General features: G+C 39.7%; 1 protein-coding gene across 6 annotated transcripts in view; it reads left to right on the forward strand.

Moving 5' to 3' along the window:
* The window catches only part of MICAL3 (microtubule associated monooxygenase, calponin and LIM domain containing 3), a 169,122-nt gene that overhangs the window by 56,079 nt on the left and 98,191 nt on the right, over nucleotides 1–14,852 (forward strand). For all 6 annotated transcript variants that reach the window (XM_027905499.1, XM_027905472.1, XM_027905518.1 and 3 more), the window contains exons 2-9: nucleotides 3,439–3,814; nucleotides 9,104–9,311; nucleotides 10,739–10,855; nucleotides 11,549–11,650; nucleotides 12,211–12,366; nucleotides 12,908–13,008; nucleotides 13,573–13,830; nucleotides 14,434–14,549. In XM_027905499.1, the coding sequence (XP_027761300.1) occupies nucleotides 3,551–3,814; nucleotides 9,104–9,311; nucleotides 10,739–10,855; nucleotides 11,549–11,650; nucleotides 12,211–12,366; nucleotides 12,908–13,008; nucleotides 13,573–13,830; nucleotides 14,434–14,549 (1,322 nt within the window). In that variant the 5' untranslated portion in view covers nucleotides 3,439–3,550. The remainder of the gene's footprint in view (nucleotides 1–3,438; nucleotides 3,815–9,103; nucleotides 9,312–10,738; nucleotides 10,856–11,548; nucleotides 11,651–12,210; nucleotides 12,367–12,907; nucleotides 13,009–13,572; nucleotides 13,831–14,433; nucleotides 14,550–14,852) is intronic.

Raw genomic sequence — 14,852 nt, forward strand, 5'->3', positions numbered from 1 at the left:
TACTTCAGGCTCAAGTCACTATTTGAATGAGCACTTCTAACAAAATTAGGATGGAAAATGTAGAGGGGGATGGTGACACCTAAAGTAGGTGTGCTTGTTTGCCTGGAATATGCGAGCCCTGCATTTGCAACACTTGCTTCAGAACTTCAGATTGTACAACCAAATTCATTATGTGGAGTGTCTGCAAAATCTCTTATCTTTTGGCAGAAGTAGGGCACTGGGCTTTCTTTGCTGTGCATTTGGTAAAATATTCATATTCCTGCATCCGTGGTGACTGTGGGAAGGAACCACCACCTGGAATTAGTCATTGCCTGCGTCTCTGTTTTTCATTGGCTTGTTTTGTCCTGGGCAAGTGCTGGAGATCCTGAGCGTACTTTCAGCCCTGAGTCAGTGACAACCTCATGCTATTATTGTAAATAGCAACATGAACGCTGTTCTTGCATGCGTTTTTCCACAGGCTTTGTCTTTCTCACCCAACACTGCAGCCAAGGAATTCACAGAGCTTCTGAGTCAGCAATCAGCTGCCTCGAGACAAAACATGCAGGATACTGCAGACTTGCAGAGCAGCCGGCAAGGCATACGAATACTGTGGAAACCTGGCAAATAATTCTTGCCTGCCCTTGCTTTCCTCCTGTAATTTGCATGTTCTCTGACGTGTCGCTTGCGGGTTCCAAGGCCTTTGGGTGTTTACGTCAGGAATGCAGAGTTCTAGGGAGTGACTCCACCGTGGTGACTGAAGCCTCGGTGTTTGACCTGTGGGCATAACTGACTTCCCAACCTGTGTGGAATGGGATGTCGGCAGGGCTGCTGTGCTAACGTGCCACTTGGGATGTGCGGTCTAAAATTACCTGCTTTCTGCAGGTTTGTCTCCTGGCTTGACCAAACTTGAACGCAAAGCAGTAAGTTCCTAGAATTACAATAGTCTGGGTTTTAATTTTGGGATCTCCCTCAGCAGTGCAGAACCAATGCTGCCTCAGTCCTCTGGTGGAAAGGTACAGGAGAAGGAAGAGTAAAAAATGATCCCTGTGCTGTCCTTACATCTGGATATATCAGCTACTGGACTGTGGACTAAGAGACCTAAATTGTGACTCTGCTTAATTTAGGTCATGTTACTTCTACTGTTCTTCCTTAAGAAGTCTCAATCACCCGAAGCACTGCTGTAAAGTTGAGTGTTTGGGTGGTAGAGTGGGGGGAACATAAGAGAACAACATTCAGCTTGGGAGGTTGTGCTGACTAATGAGGCGTGTGACTTAAGGCTGTCAGTATTTTGTTGTGATTGTCTCACACAGACACACTGAAACTACTCCTTCAGTGTTAGAGGTGTTTTGTTGGAGTTCCTTATAATATTCTTGATAACAGACACAGGCTTCCAATACATAACAGGGTCACAAGAGCTGGAGAGGGACTTTTTAAGATGGGATGTAGTGATAAGACGAGGGGAATGGCTTCAAACTGTAAGAGGGCAGGTTTAGATGGCATATTAGGAAGAAATTCTTCCCTATGAGGGTTCTGAGGCACTAGAACAGGTTGCCCAGAGAAGCAGTGGATGCCCCATTCCTGGCGGTGTTCAAGAGCAGGCTCTGAGCAAGCTGATCTATTGGAAGATGTCCCCACCCACGGCAAAGGAGTTGGAACTAGACGGTCTTTAAGGTCCCTTCCGACCCAAACCATGTTATGATTCTATGACTTAGACTCTGCAGTAATGCACTGGTTTCCCTGAGGCACAAGCCTGGAGCGTGTTTCCAGCTTGACAACAGTAAAGTTAAGATTAAAAATAAGGAAAACAGTTCCATCCAGCTTAGTGAGCAGTACGTGGCATCACCACAAGCCAGTTAGAAAAACAGCTTCATGTGCGCTGAGACAGTTGTCCTAATAAAGTTAGAACTGCATTCTGCAGCATAACCCATTGTTGTGCTGTGGCTTCTCTAGGAAATTTTATTTTTAAGAACATCAATTTCTGGCTGTAAGTAAAGGTTTTCAGGTCTCCTTTGCTATTTCTGAACATAAACAGTAAATACCATGTTAGGGTGAAAAGCTGGAGTGCCCAAATAAACTGCTGCAGAGCTGTCATATGGGAGGGGAAGAGACATGAGCTGTAATGTTTGACTTGGCTTCCTGTCTGTTGGAAGCAGGAAAAAAGCTGGTGAGAAACTAAAAAGTTTTATTTGAGTCCACATATTTCTTTTTTTACCTTAATACCCTTTGCAAAAAAACAAAGGAAAAAAGCACCTCAGAATTGCTTTTACTTCCACAGTTCCTGCATACATTGCCTTCCTATCTGAGGGCAATCAGAACTATTCTTTCTTAGAGAGCAATGTAATCTAGTCTATGTATGTATTTAGTATGATATATAAAAGGAAGGAAAAGGTTTATTGTATAAAAAAAGAGAGAGAAGAAGAGAAAGTATCCTTTCTTTAAACAAAATCTCTAATTGTGAGCCAAACAATTCTGTAAGTCTGCAGGCTGCTTCTGAGGGATCCCAGAAAGGCAACTAGGAGTAGCAGGGCTCATGAGAACATGTGTCATCTGCCTCAGCAGATTAAACTAGACCCCAACTACCACCTAAAATTTTGTATAAGCCTACATATCAAAAGAAGTCGAAAACCCCAGAATAGAGGAATTAGTAAGAGAATCTTACAAGGATCATGGACCAGCCACGTTTCACTCTTACGCTGCTCACTTACTGACAGAAATATATGCGTAGGCCTTAGGTAGGGGAAATGTTTATAGTACTTGATGTAACACAGACAGACTTACTTTTTTCAGTCTTGACATCTTTTCTTAAGCAATTGATTGCTCTTACCAGGTTTATCTTCTTTTTAGGATCACAGTAGCCAACACTGTACAAAACCCGGTCTTTGCAAGAACACCGTATCAGCTTGTGCTATCCCATCGCCTTTCCTCTTCTCTTATCATGAGCATGTCTTTTTAGAAGGAAAAAGCCAAAGCTTATTTTACTCATGCAGTACCAACTCTTGAAGTACTTTGTGGTAGCAGTGTCTTTAAGACCAGCACCTAACCATTCCTGTGCTGTTACACAGTAACTGCGACATCAGTAGGTCTGCATCTTTTGTTTTCGCAACCTCTGCCCTCTTCCAGACATATGTAACATCTGCCAGTTTATTTGTGACTTCTCTGCTGTTTGTGTGAAATGAGTTTTGATGAAACTTCCAAGGCGCTGGCTCAGGTTAAAGTATTTTGTAATTTAACGGAGGTGAGGTGTGCCCCTGTCTGCAGTGAGGCTCAGTGCGCTCTGGAAGGCTCTGCTTCAGTGAGCTTGGTCAGAAATCCTTGGGGTATCAATCAGTTGACTTACTTAGGACTGATGCATTAGTAATTACTGAGAATCTAGGCTCTCAGTTCAGCAGGCTTAGACAAAATTTTAGACAGGAAATGAGAGAGCAAGCTGAGTTACATTTTCTTCTTTTTTTCTTTTAGGTTGATAATGCTTGTAAGCCAGAGGTGAAAGTGGCTCAGCAGAGCAACATCGGGAAGTCTGGCAGACTGGAAGAGAACAGCTGCCCCCCAGGGCAGCTGCCACGTGTGAAGCATGGAGGAGAGTAAGAACGAGAAGGTGAACCAGGCTCACGTTCTCTTCGACAGATTTGTCCAGGCTTCCACCTGCAAGGGGACTCTCAAGGCTTTCCAAGAGCTCTGTGACTACTTAGAACTAAAGCCGAAGGACTATCGTTCCTTCTACCATAAACTCAAATCCAAGCTCAATTACTGGAAAGCCAAAGCCTTATGGGCCAAATTGGATAAAAGAGGCAGCCATAAGGACTATAAGAAAGGGAAAGCGTGCGCCAACACGAAGGTAAGAGATACAGTCACCGTGCTCAAAGCAACTATTACCCAGTTTGTCTCTGGAACACACAATAACAATGTCTGGATGTAGAAATGCGTTTGCCTGGTGTCAGTCTAATGCTGGGGAAGACTCAGGAATGTTCTCACTCATGTATTTATAATATAGCCACGATGTGTTAATGTTTGACTAGCAATCAGAAATTCCCTTTGCCACTACAGGATTTGACTGCCCATCTGAATATTTGTCACTTATTCAGGAGAAGCAGCCTGCAAGTTCCTCTGTTGTGCATTTCTGTGGCATCAATACTATAGATGTCTTAGGAAATCTTAATTGGTAAACCTTTAATCTTGGTAGACTTTCTTTTGCATTTTTTACTAGACAGTAACAGGGACGTGTGGTGTTGGAGTCTAGGTACAAAATATGCATATTTGGAAATTTCCAGCTTTAATTTGAAAAATCTCGTGACTCTCTCAAGAAAAATAAAGTTTCCTGCCAATTGGGCAAAATATCCTGTTTCCCGTTATTTAGAAAATGATAATTTATATTCCAGATTCAAAGAAGAAAAAAAAAAGCCTTTTAAACTCATACCAATTTCTTTTAAAAGGTTGGTATGTGTGGTATTTACTGTAGGAATTCCTGTTTTACATACACACACAGCATTTTACTTTTTTTTCAACCTGAATTATTGTGAGCTGGCATTTATGTGCTGCACTCTGGTTGGACTGCGCAGTATGATCTTATTTATTTCTTTTGTGGTTACTGAAAGCAGTTCTTTATATCCTTTATCAAAATGTGAATAGAATATGCTATTTTTGTAAATAATCAAGCATTCTTCCTTTTTTAAAAAAGGCGAATAGTACTGAACACTATAAAATTTAAACAGGATTCTGTCCTTCATTGAGAACAATAGATGCTGCTGCTACTATGAATATTCACCATCTGAGAGAAGGAAATATTTTAACTGGGGGAGTAAATGGCTAATTCCTCAATAGAGAACAGAGGGGGAAATATATCTAGTTTAGAGTATGTAATTTCAGATCTGTGGTGTGAAGTTTAATTCTCAATTAGATATTAGAAAGTTGTGTTTGCTTCTTAATTGGTTATTCTGTTCTGGTTTTCATTGGCCATTTTCATATGAAGGGAGGCACTTATAATGAATTACTGCAGTGTAACACTTGGTAAACTCTGAAAATGGCACAATTGGGCACTATCATGTTGGGCAGTAGCTTCGACACCTCAAAAGTCCAGTCGCTGTTAAGGTTTACATTTTTCAGGCAGCATAAGAAAGAAAGGATTTACAGGAAGATGAATGTAGTAGATTTTGTGTATACTTAGGAATAAACCTTTAAGCACTATGGGATGTTATAGAGAAAATTCCAAATTGTTTTTCTGAATAATTGATTGCACTGTACATTCATTGCATTCAGGAACTGCTCTTCTTTTGAATGATACATGATGGGTAGAACTGAATTAGTGTGCTAAAAGTTTGTGAAATGAGGTCAGGTGGTTTATGTTTTAATGAGAAAGAGATTGAGGGAGCTGTGGAATATGTAGAGGTCTTTCAGCTTATTTGAATAATAGACAATAGGAGTGATTTTTGCATCTGGGTTTTGAATGTATCTTAGTCTACAATACTGTTTGTTAACACTGAGGAAAAGGTTGCTTCAGTAACAGAGATACAACATGGAAAAAGATATTTAATGGAAGGTTGGTGGGTAGTTCTTGATTGTGAGGGCATACAAAAAATAGATGTGAGTGGAGAGTGACATCCAGCTATGAAAGACATTCAGAAAATTGAATGTGACATTTATAGAGGAGTGGTGAGTTGAGTTTAGAAGGACATTAGAGATTCATTTAGTCCTGCTGGGTTTTGAATTGACGACTAGCCTAGCCAGAAAGGTAAGGATTTTAACTTGGACAAAAAGTAGCCAACTCTTCAGTTGGAGAAGTTCTGTGAATCGACAGCACTGACAAGCTGATTAAACCAGTGTCTGTGAGTGAGGTGATGCAAAGGCAGTTTGTAGAGGGAGGATCACACAAGAGACAGCCCATGGAAGTGAGAGAAATGGGGGAAGTCCTTCAGATTGTGCTCTGGAGGAATATCTGAAGGTGCAGAGGAGTATTGAGCCTTAAAAAGAACTGACAATGGTGTGCTTTGAAAAAATTATGTCTTTAATAAATTAAAGCTAGCACACCCCTTTACCCCTACTCAGAAACACAGAGGACTGGTTTTGGGATTCACACCATTTTGAATAGTTAAACTAGTAGCTGAGAGAAAGTGAAATTTAGCTTAAACTCGAATGTGTTCTTTTTCTACTTTTTGTATATGTTTCTGTTAATTGCTTGTTTCCTATCCTAATAGTATGTGCTGTTAAATGTTTATGTGTAATTCCTAAGAGATAATCATAAGTGTTCCAAGCAGAGGCCTTTTGAGAACTGAATCATATCTGATTTGATGTTTCCTAACTCACTTAGTTTTATATTCCTAATGTTTAACATAATTTGCAAACCACTGATTAAAAGATATGGAAATTTAAATGGGCATGTGGAGATGGTAGAATTTAAAATAGAGATTAGGATATTACCCATGTTATCAGAACAGAAGTCAGTCATTTCTTTAAGAAGTTTGGCTGTTGTACACTTGGAACATACACCAGTTCTGATGTCCTCCTCCTCTGTAGTGTAGCTCTTAATTTCCTATTTAAAAATTGGTCAGGGATGAGGTGCTGTGCCTGGAGTTGGGCAGTTTGTGCACATGAGCAGCGTCCAGGTTTACCAGAATTCAGATAAGCAGAGTGCATGAAAGCAAGTCTTGGACGTGATGGGTTGTTCAAATGTAAATAGTTACAAATGGTGCTCTCTCTTCATTGGTTATACAGAGAATACAGAGTTTCAGTTTGCCTTTTAATGTTCCATTACCATGGCATTGTTACTGGAAACTTAATTTAATCTGTCTGAAAGATCTTGAGCAAGAAGTGTTTCTGAGGGATGAGACAGCTCCAGTGCAAGGAGTTGCAGCAATTGCTTGGAGTCATTGAGGGGAAAGGGAAGAAGGAACAACAAGAGCTGCCTATATTTGGCTGTACTTGGCATCTCGTGTATTTACTGTGGTCTGACAGAGTATCAGAAGGTGGGGCTCTACAAGAGATCTGAAAATGGAAGAAGCATTAGAGATGGAAAAGAATATTTTCTTCTATTTTTAATTGTGCTTAAAACTTGTTATGTTTTGTGACAACATAATTTAATATTTTTGTGATGATAAAAGAAAAAAGGCATCTTGGACCATGAATTACTTCATTGATTATCATATATTTTACTTTCAGAACATCTAAAATCTTTACCATAAGCTAGATGTTGTTAGGGGGACAGTTACAAAGAACAACAACAACAAAAAAATATTTCTGTAACAAAATTGCAGGCAATTAGTTTATAATTTGATTATGTAGACCTGACTTTGTATAGTCTCATTTTAGTACAATTCCTTTGCTGTTGTGTATTCCATTGTAAGTAATCTATATGTGGAAAAAATATCAAAGAACAAAAGCCACCCAACTCTGTGTGTTCTTCTTCTTGCTGAATCCAGGCTCTTTGAAGTTTGTAGTTGTCAGACAACACAATCATTACCTGGATAAATATGATACATTCAACTGATTTTCTTAGAAGTTTAAAAAAAGATAGACCAAGTGCTGTTCAAGAGTTACTTATCTACAAATAAAACAATATCAAATTGGAAGAACATATCAGGTCCTAACTGAGTATCCCTTTTAACAAGTTACCAGACGGACATCTGTTCAATGTACAAGTCTATTTAGGAATTTATTAGCGCAAGGGTTGCATTTGCCTTTTGTCCCAGATGCCTCCAGGTTCCTGAGGCTACTAAAGAAGCAATGGTGTTATTATTCCCTTCCCTTTCCTCTAGACTTGGATCTCTGCCCTCAGATTTATGTGACTTCTTATCTTACACGGTAGTCTTACTTTGAATTTGCATGTCAATTGTTGTGTCATCGCTGATGTAACTTGTATTGGTTTTTCCTCATTTGGGCTTTATATTTGCAGTTTCACATCATTGCAGAATTTATGGCCCAATCAATACATGGTGAGAACGTGACAGCCTGTAAAAATTGTCATGTGGGGATGACCAACAAGCACAGTTTTGCTTTGGGATAGGCTGTTTATCAGAACGTTGGTTTCTGGTTAAGTTTTGGCATACTTAAGAATTTCTTAAGGAACTTTGCTGTCCAGCCATAAGGATATGTCAGGATCTGGAAAATAATCACATAGCAGCAGCAGTCACCTCTGTGACTGGTCTTTATTCTGTGGATCTGGTTTGTACTTGGTAGAAATCAAAGTGCAATAACGATAGGACAAAATGGACTGTGCACTGTATTTATGAGAAATCACATACCAACACCAGCTTTCTCCTTGGACCTCGGTTTCTGTGGGTAAGAATTATCAGCTGACTATCTTGGCTTTTTTAATCTTAAAAGAAATTTTGCTCTATCATTTCTCACAAAGTAGAAAGTCAACACTAGATTGCATGTATTTTCATTCTCAAGTTGTTAATAGTGTCTAATAGTGTTTGCGAGTGGAATGGAGAAAGATATGGGAAGGTGAAAGACCATTGATATGACAGAGGTTGGACTGGATAAAAACATTTTGATAAAAGTAGTGCAGTCACGCAAAGTTTGTATTTGCACTTTGGCTGCAGTAGTAGAAGCACCAACATAGAGATAAGTTGGTTCTCTGGCTTGGCTACTGTCTGTGTTATTCTAAATGATGATGTTTAGCATTAGCATCTCATGTGTTTATCTGCTGTAGCTATTGCTGTGCTACTGAAGATATTCTTAAGAAAGGCCAGCTCAGGCTTTGGAAGATGAAAGGAAAATTTGTCATTGCTCCCCTTTTATTTTTGTCTTAAAAAAAAAAAAAAAAGTTATGGAATGGAGGAGGGAGAAGCCTTCAGAAACGTTGCTGTTCCCAAGTACTTCCATAGCTTGGAGAGTACACCTTGGCAGCTCTCCTTAGAACAAGGCTTGCACACAGGCAGTTTACTTGCCTGCTTCCCAAGACTTTTTGCTGCTCTTGAATATGCTTTATTTTTAGGTTGCGGTTACTGCTTTAACCATATCAGTGGCAGAACTTGGCAGGTAACAATAGAAAGACTGATCTGAAATTTCAGCTGATGTTGCAGACAAAGAGCACTTTACTCCTAAGAGCCGTGGGATGCTTGGAAGCTGTGGTAAAAATATCTCTTTCCTCCTAGGGCTGTGAAGTTACTCTGTGCTGATTGTTTTGCAGTGTCTGATCATTGGGGCTGGACCCTGTGGCCTTCGTACAGCCATCGACCTGTCATTCCTGGGAGCCAAGGTGGTGGTCATAGAAAAGAGGGATGCCTTTTCCCGCAATAACGTGCTGCACTTGTGGCCGTTCACCATTCACGACCTGAGGGGTCTCGGCGCCAAAAAGTTTTACGGCAAATTCTGTGCGGGCTCCATAGACCATATCAGTAAGTACAGCGGCTGCTGGACACAGCAGCACTTGTTCTGCACGGGGGGAAAGTAGGTGAGGGCACGGAGTCATTAAAATTCAGTCTACATCAACCACCGCTTTCAAGTCCTTATGGTACAATTCAGCACTACCTTCGCATCATGCATTTTGGACTGGACCTAGATGTGAAAGAAACACGTTGTCATGAGATTAACACACAGTAAATATATATCTATCATCTTCTATAATTCCCAAAGCATATCTTCTTCCTGCGTTGAAGAGTATACAGAAGGTTTAAACATTTTTTTTCAGTTTTGATGGATCATTCTTCTATTTTTCTGATATGTTCCTGCAGCTGCCACATTATTCTGTTTCCCTTGCACATTGTGAGGGACTTGTAAAAAGGAAAAAATTAGTGAATGCTTTTGAACATTCTTGTGAATGTCAATCTGGAGAAAGGAGGAACAGTTTTGGCTTTGTTAATTTTTGGAAGTGATGAAGATATGTTCAAGAACAGTGCCGGCCTATGAATAAGTTCTGATTAAATAGAGGTTTACATGTTAAAATTCAGAATCATTTTGGTGATTCTCAAATTCTGAGAAGTCAATCTCCTTTGAAAGCTGAATACTTTGGTAGAGCAGGAATTAATATTTTTCTTTTAATTCTTTTTTTTCCTTTTTCTCCTTGAAAGATATTGTACATGACAGAGCCAGATTTTGCCCACCAGTCTTTGTTCTCCACTTCTTTTTTCAATTTGGCAGTGAATGCTAAAACTGGAAGATCTTCAGAACTTCCATGTTGCAGATTGCTTTTCTTCTTCCAATTCCTTGTTGCTTTTATTCTTTCTGTATTTTTGCACGTTATCTTCTTTTGTACATCAGCACAGCTGAAACTTAGTGTTTAGATGGAAGATTTTTTCATGTCGGTGTCTGAAATGAGGCAGTAAGGTGTTTTCCTTCAAATTAATAGAGTTTGCACACTGTTATTTTCATACCCACTACCTGTGTAAAATGAAGAGGAAAGAGGTGGTGAGAAACTTAATATGCCCTCAAGGTATTGGGATGAAGGTGCAGGTCGGTATCACAGCCAAGCTGATCACTTGGCTCGTTGCCATCTGTGACAAGTGCAGTTCTGCTTGTGCTGTCTTCCCTCTCTCTCCTGCAGAGCATGTTCTGGTTGTTTCCCCTGTTGCTGATTTGTGGACTGAAACACCCAAAAAATTACTTTTCTTTCATTCTTTGAAAAGAATTTGGTTTTCAGCTATGTAGGAGTTTCTTGGAGTGTTGTGATATATTCCACACTGGTGCTGAGAAGTGCTGGGAACACAGTGGGGGAAAAGAAAGCAGCAGCTTTAAATCGGTTTATTAGTTATGTCACACAGACCCAAATAGGCATCTTTTGCTCTTTTCTTTTTCTTTGATTTCTTTAATGTTTGCTTTTTTGCAGGTATCCGTCAGCTTCAGCTTATCCTTCTGAAGGTTGCCTTGATCTTGGGAATAGAGATCCATGTCAACGTGGAATTTCGAGGGCTTGTTTACCCTCCAGAGGATCAGGAGAATGAAAGCAAGTAGCATTGAAATGGGTGGTAGAGAATGGGAAAATTGTGATAGGATACACAGACTCCTACTCCTTAACCCTGCTTATGATCTTAAGTCCTTTCCTCGTGCTCCATTAATAAGAATAATTATTAATCCATTTTTGCTTGGATTTTTAGTAGGATTTATTTTTCTCTAGTGACAAATCCAAATTACTTAATATACAAAACAAAGTCACTGGAAGTACTTCGCAGTAGTAAATAGACCAAGACATGGTCTAAATTCTAAAATATTTAAACCTATTAAACTTACAAAATAACATTTTGAAACAACTCCTTTCTTTGCATTCACTGAGGCTGTTTATATCAGTGAATGATCCTTGTTTTACTTTTAGTATCATTGTGAACCCTCTTCTCTGATCACCACGGGAGATGGTGGCCTACTTGTTTTTCAACCTTTTATTAATTGCATAGGGTAGTAAAGAAGCTATAAAGTTTTAGTGGCCCTTAAATGAAATAGGGGAGTTTCACCAGAGCTGTGTCTGCTCTGGTTCACATGGAGTGGCTGCACAGCTCGGGAATAGCCCTGTGAACAATGGAACTACCCTGCAGGGTTTCTTGACCATATATTGAAGGGATTATGGATAGTAAGAAGTGGTTTTATGTGTTTGTTCTATTACGGTTGCTGTTTGTATTGCCATTAACTTGGAGTTTATCAACAGGAATAGGTTGGCGTGCGTTGGTCCACCCCAAAACCCATCCGGTGTCTGAGTATGAGTTTGAAGTGATCATTGGAGGGGATGGCAGGAGGAACACCTTAGAAGGTAATGTTGACTCCATAATTAGCTTTCAAACAGAACTTACTCTTAAGTTTGTTAGAACAAAACCGTCCTTTAATATGCCAATCAACATCTGGAAAAACACTTGAGTAGTGAAAGGAAGATGAAAGTTTCGTGTAAAAATCCATTTGTATCAAAGACACCTGGGTTGTCTTTTTTTCTCTTCCTATACACAAGCAAAGGAATTGGGTTTTCTCATCTGGATAACCTTTCTTACATTTTTTTCTTTAGTTGATTAGTGTTGTAGCTCTTACTTTTGGGTATAAGAACTGAGGTGTTTAATTACTCTCTGTAGTAAAGAATCCTATATTAATATTTTTATGCAAATTGCAGTTTTGAGAAAAGATACGAGGAACAGAGGGGCTTTTTCCCTAAGCAGAGCATTTATTTTTCTAATGAAGGGATTGTTGCTTCCTCTATAGAGGAGTTTGTAATTCATCAGATCCCTTCTCTCTTTTTATTTTGTGAGGGCACCTGTCTGTGTCATACTGAGCCTTCTTTGAAGGTGTGCTGTATTTTTCAGTGCTACTTTATCCTTCCCCCAGGGTTTCGCCGAAAAGAATTCCGTGGTAAACTCGCAATTGCTATCACGGCAAACTTCATCAATCGCAACACCACAGCTGAAGCCAAAGTAGAAGAGATCAGCGGTGTGGCCTTCATATTCAACCAGAAGTTCTTCCAAGATCTACGAGAAGCCACAGGTTTGCCAGCAGTTGACAGATTTCCAGTGAAAACGATTTGTCTTTATTAATACAACTTTGTAACTCAGATATCATGTTTAATCAATAAGTGAACATCTTGTGCAAGGAAGTCAGTCATTGCTGTCTCTGAGAGCTGACTTCACTATTTTTACAGCTGTTCTGCTGTGCAAAGCAGATATGTGTCATTTTTGTGAAACAATAAGTGGAGAACTTATTGTTTTCAGGAAACCTGAGCCCTAAATGGGAAGAGACTGAATCCTGAGTTCAGCTTTTTGCACTCCACATCCGAATGCAAACATTAGTGATGATAAATGTATTTATTAGAAGAGGTAGCTTTATGCAGGTGAAATGTGCTGTTTTGTGGTTTTGTTGAAGATTCAGATTTTTAAAGTCATCAAAAGCATGTGAGAAAGTTGTTTGGCATTTTCTCTCTGAGGCTTCCTAACCATGCAGTTTCAATTTACTTCCTTCTGATAGAGCTCTGGTGTGACACAACTCATAACTTGTTCCTTCACTACCATTTCTTTTGTTCTCTCACAAGGCATTGACTTGGAGAACATTGTCTACTACAAAGATGATACACACTACTTTGTCATGACTGCCAAAAAACAGAGCTTGCTGGAAAAAGGAGTGATACGGCATGTGGGTATTAACTTCTCCTATGTTCTCTATAAGCTAAAATTTTAGTGAAAATTTTCCTATGATATGGTGAAAAAAGGGAAACATACTTTTCTTCTACCACAGAATGGTTTTATACAGTTTTACTTTAGAACACAAATGCAATTGTGTTCTAAAGGGCAGTTAATGCCCTTCTCAAGTATTTTAAAACTATCAGAAGAGTGTTACAAAACCTGTCCTTTCCAAGTTTGTATCCTATTGTAGATTTGGGAGTTTTGTTCATGCTAAGATAAAATATGCTGAAAGAACATTTGATAGCTTAGTTGAGCTTCCCTCGTTTTATGAGAATGAAAAATGCTCAGAGGTTTCTTAGCCCTTTCACAGTTAGAAATACAAGCAAGACTGATTACTATTTGCAATAAAAGATTTATGAATTTTCTCTGGGAAGCATAAACACAGATAGGAATGAAAGAAATTAGAGGGCAGATCTGTATCAGTGGATTTGTCAGAATTTTAATGCCAACTACCTTATGTACCAATCTTAAAATAAACCTGTGGATTTATTTTGCACTTTCCCTGTTCTGGCAGGATCACGCCGATACAGAGGTATTGCTCTCACGGGAAAATGTGGACCAGGAGGCTCTGCTGAACTATGCCAGGGAGGCAGCTGACTTCTCCACTAATCAGCAGCTGCCATCGCTGGACTTCGCCATCAATCACTACGGGCAGCCAGACGTGGCCATGTTTGACTTCACGTGCATGTACGCCTCCGAGAACGCCGCTCTGGTGCGGGAGCAGAACGGCCACCAGCTGCTCGTGGCACTGGTTGGGGACAGTCTCTTAGAGGTTTGTGTTTTGACCCTGTTGTGTGCAAACACCAAGTGGAAGCACGAGCACAGGCCATTGAGGCCATCACTGAAATATGTGCTGCCTATAAGAGAGGCACTGTAAGGAAAGCTGCTGTTTATTATAGAATAAAGTGGGAGGTTTGAAGGAAGGGTAGGAGTGTTGGGAAAACAGAATATTTAGTGTGGTAATGATCTTGCTTAAGAAAATATGTGCAGAGCTTTTTCTGAAGTTGTGTCTGTTCCATCTGCTTCTTGTTGGGCTGAGATGACTCTACAGAACCTACTGTAGGCCTGCTAATAATTAGCATTTTGTAGTTGGTTAAAAATTACAGTCTTCAAGAGAAACCGTTAAGGCACTCCAGGCTATGAATTGTTGTTGGAAATAGAGGGATATTGGCTTTGGCTTCATAAACTATGCACTATACATCTGGTTTCTTCTAACCCAGGAGGAGTGGAGTTTTAAGCTAATTACTGAGCTCTAATTTCCCAGCAGGTTACTGTCTGAATACATACTTGATACTTCTTTAAAATTTTCCATAACAGACACTTTTCCTTTCTCTGCCTTTTTTTTTTTTTTCTTGTCCTTTGTAAACTATATTAGCCATTTTGGCCAATGGGAACTGGAATAGCCAGGGGATTTTTGGCTGCAATGGACTCTGCTTGGATGGTACGAAGTTGGTCACTCGGAGCTAGTCCTTTGGAAGTTCTCGCGGAGAGGTAAGAGAGAAAATTAATACTTACAGTTCTAATCTAATCCTCCTATGTCTCATGATTAATTCCAGTTTCTTCTAGTACAAATATATAGAAATAAGAAATGTTGCATCTATTCTTGGTCCCAGTTTTAAAAGCTTAGATGAGGAATCTTTTTTCTTGGTGCTTATTGGCATTGCATGGAGAAAGTGAGCCCAGCTTACTGTCACCAGCCCTGCAATAGCAAACCAGATGAAGAGTAGGTGCCTTTAAAGTACCAGATACAGAACTTCTCGCCATCCGCTGTTATATTGTGAATATTCTTTAGTA

This window comes from Empidonax traillii, unplaced genomic scaffold (genome assembly GCF_003031625.1).
Source record: "Empidonax traillii isolate 1590-97213 ecotype Southwest subspecies unplaced genomic scaffold, ASM303162v1 scaffold25:size3598162, whole genome shotgun sequence".
Taxonomy (NCBI): Eukaryota; Metazoa; Chordata; class Aves; order Passeriformes; family Tyrannidae; genus Empidonax; species Empidonax traillii.